General features: G+C 46.9%; 1 protein-coding gene across 5 annotated transcripts in view; it reads left to right on the forward strand.

Moving 5' to 3' along the window:
• The window catches only part of NRP2 (neuropilin 2), an 88,845-nt gene that overhangs the window by 16,074 nt on the left and 58,789 nt on the right, over nucleotides 1–13,982 (forward strand). For all 5 annotated transcript variants that reach the window (XR_014616326.1, XM_084209804.1, XM_084209805.1 and 2 more), the window contains exon 3: nucleotides 12,486–12,667. Coding sequence is in view for 4 of the 5 variants with exons in the window: in XM_084209804.1 (XP_084065930.1) it covers nucleotides 12,486–12,667 (182 nt within the window). In the remaining variant the exon portion in view is untranslated. The remainder of the gene's footprint in view (nucleotides 1–12,485; nucleotides 12,668–13,982) is intronic.

Raw genomic sequence — 13,982 nt, forward strand, 5'->3', positions numbered from 1 at the left:
CTGCCGTGGCTCGCAGCCCCCTCTGGTGGCACATGCCAAACGCTGGCTAAAGTGCCTGGAGACGGGGGCCGGGGACTCCCAAAATAGGCTGGAGATAGCAGACTGGAAATTGAGCTGCAGTCAGGCTCTCCCTCCTGACTTTGGGTCCCACTGTCAGGCCCAGAAGGTTTCAAGAAACAGGAACTGGGGCCACCATCATGAGGAAATTTATGCAGTGGTCACTGTGACCTCATAAGTGTCCTAATGGTGCCAAGAGAGTTGAATCATCCTGATGTGTGCTGGATCTGGATACAGGGCAGGCATGGCAGGAGGAGACACGTCTGCTCCCTGCTTGAAGGGCAGAGGGAAGCAAGGTTTGGCCAGGGGGACAGCAGGCTCCTAGCACCCATCTCACAGAGCACTGCTGGCCAGGGGACACCAGCAGCAACATGCCACAGCACAAAGGGTGACACGTGCAGCTTGGACAGCCGCTGAAGGCCTCTTATGGCAGCATGGCCATCTCCTGAGGGGCCAAAAAGCTGGGCACTGGAACAAAACAGCTCTGCATTCTTCCTAGAGAGCCACAGAGACACTGGCTCAAATTCCTTTGAGCTGATGTGGCAGGCAGAGCTGCATCCAGAGCCTGTACCCACAGCCAGGCAGGCAGCTGGGGGCTGCTGCAGTCAGCCTGCCTCTCTTGCCATCTCCTTCTAACAAGAGCCTAATAGTGGGAGAAGCCATCCTTCCATCAGTGAAGGTTAAGAGTAGACAAGGCAGCAATCATGGACATCTAATTAGTAAATGCTTTGAAAAGTATGCATAAGTAGCTTATTAGCAAACATTTTAGAAACAATGCAGTTCATCTTGTGATTGGCAAAACGCTTAGAAAAGAGAAATAGAGAAATACATTTGGAGCGCTAGAGGATGCCAGGGGTTGGAGGGTTTCTTTGCTAGGATGCAAGGGGAAGTGACTGCATCTCCTGAAGTACTGGGAGAGTCAAAGATGAGATGTTAAGGAAGGCATTTGCTTGCTCATACGTTTGTGGCATGGGTAGCCAGAAGCAACATTTCTAACGTACAGGAAATTATTCAGTCTGGGTAACATGATACTGCAGCTCAACTTGTCTTCAAATGAGCTTCTACTGTTTTTTAACTCCATCCAGCATCCGCTGTATGGTTCATAATTCCCATCAAGCCCGGGTCATTTTCCAAAATGGAACACCAGTGAATGGGTTAGCTGTGATGCTGAGACAGCCACATGGGTTAACAGCTCAAGGCTGTTCACATCCCTCTTCTCTGCTTCCCATCTCTGCTTGTTCTGTGGCTGTGCTCCTCTATGCCCCAGAGCCTTTTCCTGGAGGGACAAGCCAGTCCAGGCTCTGCAGAAGGTGGTGGCCCCAAATACACTCTCATGGGGTCTCCTATGACTCGCCAGCTCACTAACATCCGGTGCAAAGGAGTCAAATCTTGTTTTGCACCTTGCTTCCTCTTGGCATGATGACAAATTGAGGGCCAGCTGGTGACACTGGGAACAATAGGATTAGAGACAGAGACCTCTCCCCCTCCTTCCTGCTGTTGAGGAGGAACTGGTAGTTGTGGTGGTGTACTCACTTCTTAGTCAGCCTCTCTGTCCAGCAAGGGAAGGAACAGGACCTCACAGCATCTGGAAAGGGAGCCAGCACAGGGCTGGCTGCGGTGACTCCTGATTAAGTGGGTTCATAATTCAGCTAAAAGTGTCAGAAACATGTGCCTTTTTTGAGCAAGCACTGTAGACTCCAGCTCTAAGTCCTTTGCATCTTTGCAGACCCTGCTCAGCGCAGAGGCAGCAGGGTAGGAGTAGAGCAATCCCACTGGAATGCCTGATAACCACAGTGTTGAGGTGCTTCTGCTTTCAGCAGAGCCTGAGGCCCTTGACTATCTTTGCAACAGTGCTCCAGCCCACAGTGTGACAGCAGGTGACACCCTTCACAGAGACTCATCCCAAACAGGTCCCAGAAGCCTAAATAAATGTCTGTGGGACTGTGAGTCTTGGTCACTTTTTTTGGGTTGTACAGAGGGCTTAGCAATGCTCTTCTGCACCCAGACAACAAACCCATGATGTAGGAGTTTGAAGGTTTAGTGAATGGAAAGGGAGTTCTAGACTGATACTAAAAAAATGTCCTTTTTTTGTTAAACACTAGGTGCAAAGCACAGTAAAGGAAATGTGAGATTTTACTTTGATTTACATAGGAGCTAGTTTAGCCTTTTAATGAGCAACTGTTTGACTTAGCTACTTGCAGCCTTTTTAATGGATATAATCCCTATTGTCAGGCTGTAACAAGGGACTGGCAGATATCAGTTCTGGGAGTTGTGAGATGTGGGTTCTTCCCCTTCCCTGCTATTGATTTATTGTTCCTGCCTTGGTGAATCACTTAAAATTCCCTGTGTTATAAAGAAAAGAAGACCTGGGCATCTGCAGGCATAAAACCTAGTCTAGATTGGAACAGTGCATAGCACACTCCCTTCCAAAGGCTGCTGAGCAGCAGCATCACACAGGAGTAGGTCAGAGTGCAGCAGAAGACGACCAGTTTATTCTCAGTCTTTTCTGGCTGGGTGTGAATTCTGCAATTAAATATGAATGCAAAATAAAAAGAACAGACTGCAAAGAGCAGACTGAAAAACACAAGAAATTTGTGGTTGCTTTTGGCCAGAACTAGGCATAGAACATATTTGAAGGAATTGGGGGAGGTTAGGTTTTAGTCTGAGGCAAGTTCTCCGTTTCCTTTAAATCAAGTGGCTGCACACCACCATTGAATGGCATGGTAATAATATGTTGCAAACCACAGTCTGGTGATCCTGGAATTCCTTGTAAGTTAATAGCAGTCATGGTCCACTAATCACAGCTAGGATGTTTTAAGCAACTGTCATTGATATATTAGTTCAAGCACACCATAGAAAGCCTTCCTTATATGCTGGCTTAGTGAGTAGATCAGTAGATCATTAGAAAGAGTGAATAACCTAGGGATTTTCTGTTGGTTTCTCACCCCACCCCACTGCTAATCCCAAGGAATTCTTGAGATCTACATGGAGCCTTAGTGAGCAACCACAGTACAGTCGTATGGTGTGGTTTAAAAGTAACACTGGGTCAGACATGGAGATATTATTGTTTAATGCATTCCTAGAAGCAGAGCCTGAAGCAGTGGGGTCTGACAGCAGAAATCCTCTGCCAAAGACTTCATTCTGTTACAAATGGCACAGAAACTAGCAGGGTGGCTGCTCGTGTTATGTGACTGTCCCCACCTTCTTGCAGCAGAACGCAAGATAGTGTGTGAGGAATCTTTTGAGGCGGAGTTCTGCTTTCCTGAGACAGGCAGTACTCATCCAGTGGTGATGGCAGAGCCCCTGTTCTCAGCCCCGTGCCTGCTGAGGCCATGCTGCATGCAGGGTGTTTGCATGGGAAGTGCTCCACGTGTTAGAAACCTCCAGGGAAACCTCAGAGCTGGGGTTGTTGATGGATGTCCAACAAGAAGTGCCCCCCCGCTCCACCAGCAGCACGGGAGTTTGAGGCATGTGCTCAGCTTCCTTCCTCTTCTGTGAGCGTTGGTGTGAGGTTTCGTTTACATTGTTGTTTTGCAGTGAGAAGGAAGGTGTAATGACAGTCTCTTTGGTAATACCAATGTTTGGCTGTTAACCATGGGTGGGAACAAGGTCTGGGATCTCCATCAGCAGAGGGGACTGACTTACCATTGATCTATGCTCACTGCATCTTGTTGTAGTTTTTTGACCCGTTTGATTTCTTAGGTTTTCTTTTGTGAAAACCCTCTGATTTTTCTGCCATTCCGGAGCAAAACATCTCTCTGTCTTTAAATATGGCTGATGGGGATTTCTTCAGATGTCCAGCAACTCAATTGAAGGAGACCTCAGGAGACCTCTCCCCTTCCCTGTCCCCCTTCTCAGCCTGTCTTTTCATCTGCAATCTGGAGATGTAAGGGCTATAGTAATAGAGTGTCAGAGGAAGTAATTGATTCATCACACGCCAAGAGAGGAGTCTGTTGCCTTCAGTGTCAATGGAGCTGAACCACAGGCTGGAAGGGTGAAGGAGGCTTGTAAACACTCCATGGCTGAGCTGGCAGGACAAAGCAGACACACTGCCACGCCTGAACGGGAGGGTGACACAAGGGTTGCTTGAAAGAAAATCTTTCTGAACAAAGCAGTGTCAGGGTCCTTGTTTGTGGGAGAAACAGGGACATTCCCATCCCCCTGCTCCCAGAGTACCCTAAGGAGAAAAGGACCAGCCTCATGCAGCGTCCCATTCCCTTGCCTCTGTCTCTCTCTTCTGTCTTGACGTGGCTGCCTCTCTGACCTGCTGTCCTGGGCTGAGCTCACCTCAGGGCTACCAACCAGCTCCTGCCAGCAGCTCCTTCCTCCCACACCCCCAGACAGTCGCTGCTGTCAAAGAGAGCCGTGTGGGAGGTCACTGCCAATGCACAGCAAGGTGTGGCACAGCACTCGCCCTCACTGGGGCATTGATGTGCTCAGACTTGGCACCCTTTGGTTCAGACTGAGCTGCCATGCCCACGTTGTGAGGAGAGAAGGGGGTAGGAGATGCTGTGCTGTGCAGTAAGCAAGGAGGGATCAGGCAGGTTTGGTGCACTGTTTGCCCCAGAAACAGCTCTTACTACAAGCTGGCACAGCCAAATTGTGGGAATGCCCAAGTAGTGGAGGCTGCAGGTCAGTCCTGGCAGCAAAGCTTTACTCACTTGTGCATCAGCTAAGGCGGGATCTGGGCTGTGACCAGGCTGTGTCTGAGAAAATGCAGGGTCAGAAAGTCATGCTACGGTGGGCCAGTCCCAGGGTGACCATCCATCATTAATGAGGGATGTAGACAGCCAGGAGGGTGAGGGTGGGCCGGTCAGGGCTCTGCTCTTACAACCTCCTTTATACAATTGGTGCTTAACGAGGTGTTTATTTCAGTTTTGTGCTGAAAAAAAGCCAGTGCAAATGAGTGATAGTGGAAAGTCCAGCTACCAAGCTCTGATCCCATCTGATCCAGTTTTTACTCTTTCCTTTTGCTTTTCACTGCATGTTGTGTCTAAGGCTATGACTGATACTGCACCAGCAAGGTGTGATGGGGCATCACTGGCTCCTCTGGGACTAGGGCTGGCACAGCAGGCCATGTGAGTGCTCCCTAATCCTCATCAGCACCCTAGAACTTGGACAGCCTGACCTAAGCTCGTCTCCACCTATTGCCTGGGCTGTCAGGCACTGGATCCCATCAGAAAAGGGAAATCTGTACCCCCACTGCAAAGAAATCAAAGTGAGCATTTGCCCTTGCCTTCTGCCTACTCTGCTGCTTTTCGGCAGTAAATTTTCCTTTTGTGGTTGTTATCTTTTATTATATTTATTTTTTTCTTTCTGTTAGTGATCAAGTGCCTGTGAGTGGTGACAGTAAAATGACATAGAAACCAAAGTCTAATTTTTTCCACAGATGGATTGTAGCAGAAGGAGAAAAGTGCAAATGCATTTTCTCAAGTGTCCTGCGTTTTGGGGTATGAAAGGGTTGTGAGTTGCTTCAGTTCCCTTAGAGCAGCAACAGAAGGCAGAATGCCATGGAGAGGGGGCTTATTCTGAGCATGCTTTATATATTTTATTCCTGATTTCACCATGATTCTCCCCTCACCAATGAACACCAAAGACATCTTGCAACAAAAGACCCCTGTAGCTAAAAATAGAAGAGCGAGGAATTTATAGAGATGGTTTTGGAGACAGAAATAAAATTAAACAGCCATGTGTAACTCCTGAACAACAGCCTGCAGAAAACCCCCTAAGTGCACATTAGCACATCTCTTTTCTTATATAACGGTTGGTTTTCCAGACATGGCCCAGATGAGAGCAGTTCTGCACTCCGACCGCCTTTCCGCAGCGATCCGGCCGCACAGCTCGGGGGAGCAGCCTGGGGATGAGCGGCACAGCGCGGGGAGCCTTTGCTCTCCTGTCTCAAGGGAGGGCAGCAGCATGCTAGGAGCTGAAATTCCCTCCTGAAGCAGAACTTGCCTCAGGAGCACTTGGCAGTTAGGTTTTATTCCTCCCTTCGCACGAAGTATTTTGGCTGCCTTCCCCCCCCTCGCCCCCCGCACAAGTTAGCAGTACTGCTGAAAGCCTCTTCCAGCCAACAGTGCTTATGGGGGGGAAAACAGCAACCCAAAGGGTAAAAAATAGAGGCCCTTTATAGTTTCCATTTTTGTCTTCAAGGCATTTTTGTTTTCCAGTCTAATAGGGTTGTTTTCTCTCCTTCTCGATTTTTCTTTTTCTCTCCCTCTTTCCTTTTTTTAAAATTTTTTTTCTTTCCCTTTAACTGGATAACTGGATTTTTTTTCATTTCTCAGAAATTCTGGTCAGATTTTTTGAGGAGATAAGAAAATAATCCAAAGCACAGTAGAATGATTACAGACCCCCACAACACTGTGATTACACAAGATGTAATTGGATACAACAAATTCAAAACAAACTTCTGAGAAATCCTAAGCAGTTTTCCTGTGCCATCGCCCCCTACTCCCCCCACAGCAGCCTAGCTCTCCCCCTGCTGCCTTTGGATTTTTGTCATTTTAGTCACTGAAATCCAGTGAAATCCCTTCAGATTCAGAGCAATTATAGCCCATTTCTCTGTTGTTGCCAGAGTCAGTTATTTCCATAAGGGCAAAACAAGGGCAAGCTCTGTGAGCACCTTTTGCCTCAGCATAGGCAAAAATGGCCCCAAAAGGTTCAGACTGAGATCAGATTCATCTCTGCATTGTTCAGACACCCAAAGCCCAGGTCTAGTCAGTAAGAGGGATTTAAAGTACTTCTGTTGTCAGTGCAGAAGAACAATTAATCCCAATCCAAGCTGGGTGTGAGAAATCTGCTTCCACTGAGACTAGAGGACGTTTCGTTGGCTAAACCTAGATGTGGTACAGCCTTTTTAGTTCTGTGCACAAATCCGTATCAGAGCCTGTGTCTATGAGGACTGATTCTCTTCTCACACCAGGATAAATTAGGAGTGATTACCCTTAAAATGATGAGTTACACGTGTGTAAAACCAGTTCAAGTCAAAGGAGAATCCAATTCATCTGCTGTATTTATAATTAATTACTCTGATTAAGGGCTGGCAGCTAAGATCAAACTTCATTGCTCTTGTTTCATCAGACAATAGTGGTGCTTGCCTCTGCTATCGTGGCTGTAAAAAAAAAAAAAATCATTTAAAAGTCCTCAGTAGCTTCTGGAACAATTTAACCTTTGAAGGACATGTCCTGCAGTTGCTCAAGATTGTATAAACATCACAGAAAAGTTTTTTTTGTCTTTCGCAATGTAACCACCCATGAAATAAGGATTTGGTTGGAAGGTGGTGTACAAAAGAGCATGAAGATGGGTGGTGACACAGAAAAATCTACTAAGCCAGCTAGCACATAATGGACATTAATTCTAGCCGCCTCTTGATTGCACAACGAGCACAGAGATGCTGGTTCACCATTTCTTAACTATCTCTATACCACTACTGCTATTTAGTTTCTATGAAGCTGTCTGTTCTTAGAGAATGTTCAAAAAGACCTCATGCTTTTTATAAGAATTTCTGAAGAAAAAACCTCCCACCACCTTTTCAAAGGGGAAACAATTGTATTTACTAGCTGTCATTGTGGCTAGGCACAGGCCTTCCCCAGCTACCTGCAGAATATTAACACCTGCTGAATTTCACTATAATTGCTGTTTCTCTTCCTCTCAGCAGATGCATTCAAGACACAATGACATATGGTTCAAGCAGATCAGAGGTCTTGAAGGCTCAAGTCAGCCCTGGGCATTCCCAAATTTAGGGTCGTTGGCATGCAGTCTGTACCTATTTGTCTCCCTGTCTATCTAGGCCAGATTTCTCCAATAGAATATAATCTCTCCAATCAAGACTGGCTTCTATTCTTGGCCCTGCTGCAAACTTCCTGTGTGACCTTGGGGGCAGAAGGCTCCTCTCTGCCTTCCTACCTCCCAGGGTCTCATGAGAATCCCATCATTACTGTTTGCCAGCTGCAGTCGTGAGCCCCATGGAAACGCCTATAAATAATAGCTCCAAATTAAACATGGGGGAGGTTCGGGTTAGAGCCTCGCCTCTCTCTCCAGTCCTGGCAAGCCCTGGAAACGGGGCTGTGCTGAGTGCAAGTCCTCGCCTACCTCAAATCATAGCTCTAGAGAGAGACAGAGAAAGCTGCCAGCTAGGTCAGAGCTTGGCCAGTCCTCCTTAGGCTTTGAAGCAAGGCTTGCACAAGTTTGCATACGCAGAGGACTGGTGATATGGCTGTGAACATGTGAATGATTTGTTATTCATGCTTCTCCTATGCTAAGCTGATGTCCCTGTAATGCCCTTGAAGCATGTTTCAGGGGGGAAGGACTCAGCATCTCTTGGGACCTGGGGATGAAGGTCAGTGGGATTGTTGATTTTGTGTTCAGCAGTATGGGTCACTAAGCTGTGTTAGTGTCCCTCTGGAGAGGAGCACCCAGAGGAATGTCACAGGCTTTCTGGTGCTGCTCCCACATGGGATGTAGCATTTCTGGCAGTGCCTGGGTGGACACCTGGGAGGTCTGCCCTGGCCCTAGGGGATCATGGAGCACAGCTCAGTGGTCAGGGAGCAGATTGCCTATTTTGCAGCAGAAAAGGACTGAAAAGCTGGAGGTCTTCTCATAATCGCTACACTGGGGCTTGTTTGCCTTTGTTGCACCTCATTTGGGAAGCCAGCAGCAAAGTGACTTGGGAAAAAGAGAAAGGAAAGCCTGGGAAGCAGAGAGGTTGACTGGAGGGAAAAGCAAGCAAACAAGCATGAATAATACAGGCTGTAGAAGTGCTTTATAATTAGTTTATAAAAGCTCTCTTAACATCAGCAAAGCACTTTCTACTAAAAAATCTGTAATAAAAATGCAGCAATATTTGTAAGCATTGTACATTTTTCATTCAATTCTGTTAAACAACTTCAAGAAGACCATCTAAGCCTCCTACTTCCCTTTTCTCAGCCTCCATTGTCTGGGCAGTTAAAAGCACTTCAGCATTGCCTCCCAGCCTCAAAACTCCCCGCTGAAAAGCAGTTTGAGGTGGTTTCAAACCAGCTCACTGGCATTCTCACTCAAGTGGCAGCTCAGAATATCTTGCCATTGTGCCACGGGAGGAGCAGCCAACTGTGGTCACCTTCCCTGCAAAAGAAGAGTTGGTTAATCAATCTGTTATCCGTGTGGGTTACAGAGGTTGCACCCTGCCCTCACATGTTTATGCTTGGCTCCTTGGAGCGATGCCTCGGTGTGGAGAGGGGGCCATGAAATGTGCTTGGAGATGGCAGCTTTCCCAGTGGAGGTAATGCCAGAGAGGTCAGCCCACAAGAACGTTGGTGCATGTTGACTGAAACAACGGATTTGGTTATATGAGTGAAATGCAAATTGCTGGGCACTGTGTGAGACATTTTGAACACCACTGCAGCATAAATGTGTCCCGCCCAGCTGTGCCCTAGGCCACAGTTATCTGAAAATGAAATGGTCAGAGTGGAAAGCATGGTGGGGTTTTCTTCCAATTTTTCTTCTTGTTTCTCACAAGGGAAGAAGTCTAGAAACCATACTTAAGCTTAACAGGAGTGAAGATTTGGCCAAACTGGATTGTAACTTGACCCAGATTGAGGAGAATGGGGTTTATCAGTTTGTTTGATGGAGGGCCAAGGCATGGACACGACTAAAGTGCATGGTTCCAAAAGAATCTGTGGTGGGGATTAGCTGGCATTCTTGCTGAAGTTTGGAAGTTTAACAGTTTTGATTGGCTGTCTTTGGTGTTTCATTTTGAAAGCCTAAAGCTTAATTGCTGTGATGGAGAGGAAGTAGGGGGCTCCTGCTCATCTGGGCTGGTGCTTTCTCCCAAGTGTAATACTTCCCCAATTCACACCCTGTTTATATGACCCAAAAAAAAGGTTTTGCCTCATGCAGAGCAGAGGACTTGGGCCAAGATTTTTTGACTGGGAAAGAAAATTCTTACACATTTCTATTAATTTTACATTTGGCAAAAAATTATTTCCTGACCTTCTCTTAAAGGCTTTTTTCGGTTGTTTTTAACATTCGATTTATTCAGTATTAGCTCCGGTGGGAGAAAGGCTAAGTTAGATGCTTGAATGAAGCCAAATAGGGCTTAATTTAAAGAGGCAAATATTTCCTGATGATTTACTTACTAGATCCATTCTTTTAATTTTCCATTTGCAGATTGCCCATGAGCAGATTGCAATATTCCTTAATTGTACGTATTACTGGAAGTCTGTCACCCATTCAATAAGCAAAAATTTAGTCCAGAACTTGCTTCTGAAATTCCAGGGCTCCTATAGAACTGGGTGGCTTGAGGAGCCATGTGAGCAGCTCTAGGACATTTGTTGTGCTGGCCACAGCAGAAGCTGTGATCATTGCAGTCAAGCAGCTGAAGCCATGTACTGTGTTGGCGAGGTACAGCCCCGCGAGGGCACAAACAGATGTGGTTCCCTGGGATGCAGCTAACCTCTGCCTGTGCATGAAAATGGCAGCTTTTACAGTCCACTCCATTAACTGTGTTTTGCCAACATTCATGTTTTTGCCAAATTAATTTTTTGCCACATACTCACAATTTCACTAGTAGCCAGTAGTTCTGCGGCACAGATGTGCACTTCAGATGTGGAAGGGCTGCAAGCACGCTGAAAGCAAGTAGTTATTTAGAGAACAAAATGTCCCCGCTGTTTGCTCAGTACTGCTTTAAACAAATAGACAAACAAGGAGGAAAAAATTCTACTTAGAAGAAGCACTAACACTGCCTTCTATGTTCCTCCTCCCTGGAGAGATGGTAGGATGAAGCTGCACATGATGGGCAATAGAGGGGTCACGCAGGGTGCTGCTGGCTGGTGTCAGGGTAACAAGGGGTCAAAGGTGATGGGGGCTAGGCCGAGTTGAGGAGAGAGCAGGGGGGCAGAACTTCATTTGCATTGCTGTGTGTCCACACACCAGCTAAGCCAAATGCTCTTCCTCTCCGAGTGCCACTTCTCAAGACCGCTTGGATTTCACCTTGGCCAAGCCAATTGAGTCTGTAATGAAGTTAAAGGCTGGGCAATTGCAGCTAGTTGAGTGCTCAGTCCAGCGTAGACAGGATTTTATCTGCAGGCGCTTTGCTTCTGGCTCTCAGCCTGATTTAATCCCAGAAAGGAGTGAAACCAAAGCTGTCTGGGCCATCTTTCTTTGTGGAGGAGCACACTAAGTCCCTGTAAGTTTGTTTTGAGGCTGTTGCTCGCTGATATGTGCTTTGCAGAATGGGAATGAGTCACATGAGGATCATTCTGTATCCAGCAAGCTACTTCTCCTTTCAACTCTCCATTCTCAAACAGAAGATCTCGTGACAAAGAAGAAAGGCAGATTCCTGGCAGCCTGGAAATGCTTTTTTCCTCCCTGGCCCCTTAAGAAGAGCTGAAGCATGTTGTTCAAACAGGTTGATACAAAGCAAATAAACAGTCCTAGAGAGATGGTCAGTTTCTGTAAATAGCAGCCTGCTGGCCACAGAGGAGAGGGGCGGGAGAACGTGGGTGTTGTTAGAAAGCAGCTGAAGAACAAGATGTACACGGAAAAGCTGTTTGTTTCTTCACAGCACACAGAGCCTGATACTACTACCTTGCCTACTCATGGCCTAGAAAATATGGAGGGATCTGTGGCAGGTTCACCTTCCAGCCAAGCTTTGCAACAAGCTTTTGTCTCTGCACCAGGAGGCAATTCCCCTAACCCTACGCATTCCTCCCCCAGACCAGTCAGACACCCAGGCCAGTAGGAACATCTTCAAGTAGGGTTTAGCAAAGGCAGGTCGCAGTTACAGGATGTATAGGATCAGCAATAATGAGTGTGGGTACCCAGCTCTTACACAAACTTCTCATCCACAGAAAATCTTCATTAGCACTTAATAGAAGAGGATTAATATTAATGTCCAAGTGCTAAGTGAGTGTACTTGCCATGCTTGTTAAAGGAGCACTGTGGTATCAGTGCACAAAAGAGCTACCTGCTCACGTGGATTGAACACTGTCAGTTTCACTTGTTAAGTACTTGGCCAAATCCCACATGGATACTGGAATAAGGCAAGCTCTGCCAAACAGCACAGTGGCACTTCAGAAGAGAGCTCAGGGGAGGAGAGCAGCCCCAGGAGAGTTGTGTCTGAGCTTCTCCCATGCTGAAGGAGTTTTGTGGAAATGGAGGTAAAGCGTGTCCTAAATTTTGCATGTTGGCTGTGAAGGTGAAGCGGATGTGTGTGCAACAAATTAATGATGTGAATGACAGCAGAGGAAAGGACCTAAACATAGTCAGACCAAAGAGAAAAAGTGTTCTGGGGTCTGTGGTGTGGTGTGCAGTGAATAAGTTCAGGTACCAGTCTGAAAGATGTTCTGTGAGCTATGCAGATACCAAGAGTGGTTTTTGTTTGTGCCTGGCCTCCTGAAGCGTGTCCCTGACAGATGGTTTCCCTGCCATTTCACCTGCCTCCGCAGGTACGACTACATCGAGATCCGCGATGGGGACAGCGAAGCGGCAGACCTGCTGGGCAAGCACTGTGGGAACATTGCACCTCCTACCATCATCTCTTCTGGCCCCTCTCTCTATATCAAGTTCACCTCAGACTACGCACGGCAAGGTGCCGGCTTCTCTCTGCGCTATGAGATCTACAAGACAGGTGAGTGTCTGAGTCAGTGCCTGTCTCCCAGAGTGTTTGACACAATCATCTTTGTCTGGAGATGCCTTTGGCCACCTTTTCAATGTGATTTCTAGCATATTTTCCAGAGATAAAGGACTTAGTTTTTTAAATTGAAGCAAGCAAGTCTGTGCGTCACATTTCCTAGAAGGTAAAGATGTTAGTGGCACATGACAGTGAATTTTTGGATTACAGGGTGGCAATTAAAGCACCTCCTTAAATGCTCTCTTCTATTCGAGTACTATTATTATTAGTATTAGAAACATATATCTTTACTCTTTGGCACGTGTGGAGCTGGTTAGGGCTGAAAGGGGATTGTCCCTCTGTTAGAAGTGCATGGAGCTCCCCCTCCTGTGGAGTTGTGATTCAGGGCTGATCAGTGATGCTGTGCTTTCTCTCCAGGATGTGGGGTTTGTAACTGGGGAGCTCTAGTCCTCAAGTGATTGCTGTCAGCAATGCTGTCAAAGTCTGAGGCAGCACCCTTCCAGGCTGATATAAGAGGAAGTGTTTATAATTCTGTTTAATGCTTAACTACTATTGAGGAAAGAAAAATCTGCTCAAAGCCCTTTTAACAGTGTTTCTGTCTAAATATTTGACAGAATTTTGTGCCTGGGAAGAAAGGCTTGAAAAATTAGCCTCTGCTCTGTGTGCATGTGAGCAGAGGTGTGCCTACATGCTGAGGGATCAGGAGAGTGTTTTGTGTGGGCACACAGGCACCTGCCATGTGCCCACAGTCCTGTGGTGATATGTTAGAAGACAACACACATGGCTTTCAGTCGTTTCATCCAGCACCAGAAAAAAAAGTCTGTGCCATGGGAAGAACCAAAAAGGAGCACAATGGGGTTGTTTATCCAGCATCTCTAAAGAAAAGATGGGGAGCACAGGCAGCAGTGTCCAGGGGCTCTGGGCCAGCTGTGCAGCAGGCAGAGGTGCACAGACAGCCCATAGCCTGGCTGTAGGTAGATGTGAATGTGGAGACTTTGCTTCAAGAGAATGAGACCCCCTAAATTCATTGTGAATCAATGAGGGCAGGACATGTGTGAACGTTCAGATGGATGAGGAAGGTGCTGTTGCCCGGACTGCATAACTGGCCATTGAGCTGCTGAGCAGCCAGCTCACCACCACTGTTAGTTTATGGTTAGGATGCAGATTAGTCCTGAAAGTTTAGTGAATCAGCCAGATACTGGGGTTTCCTAAGGCCAGTTGCCATCAGTAAGGATGGCAAAGAATGCAGGTGGGAAGATCCACTTCAGCCCCCCTTGCCTCTCTCTCCCTGCTCACACCTCCTGTGAGCCCG

Source organism: Fringilla coelebs (genome assembly GCF_963513975.1).
Source record: "Fringilla coelebs genome assembly, chromosome: 7".
In the NCBI taxonomy this organism is placed as follows: domain Eukaryota; kingdom Metazoa; phylum Chordata; class Aves; order Passeriformes; family Fringillidae; genus Fringilla; species Fringilla coelebs.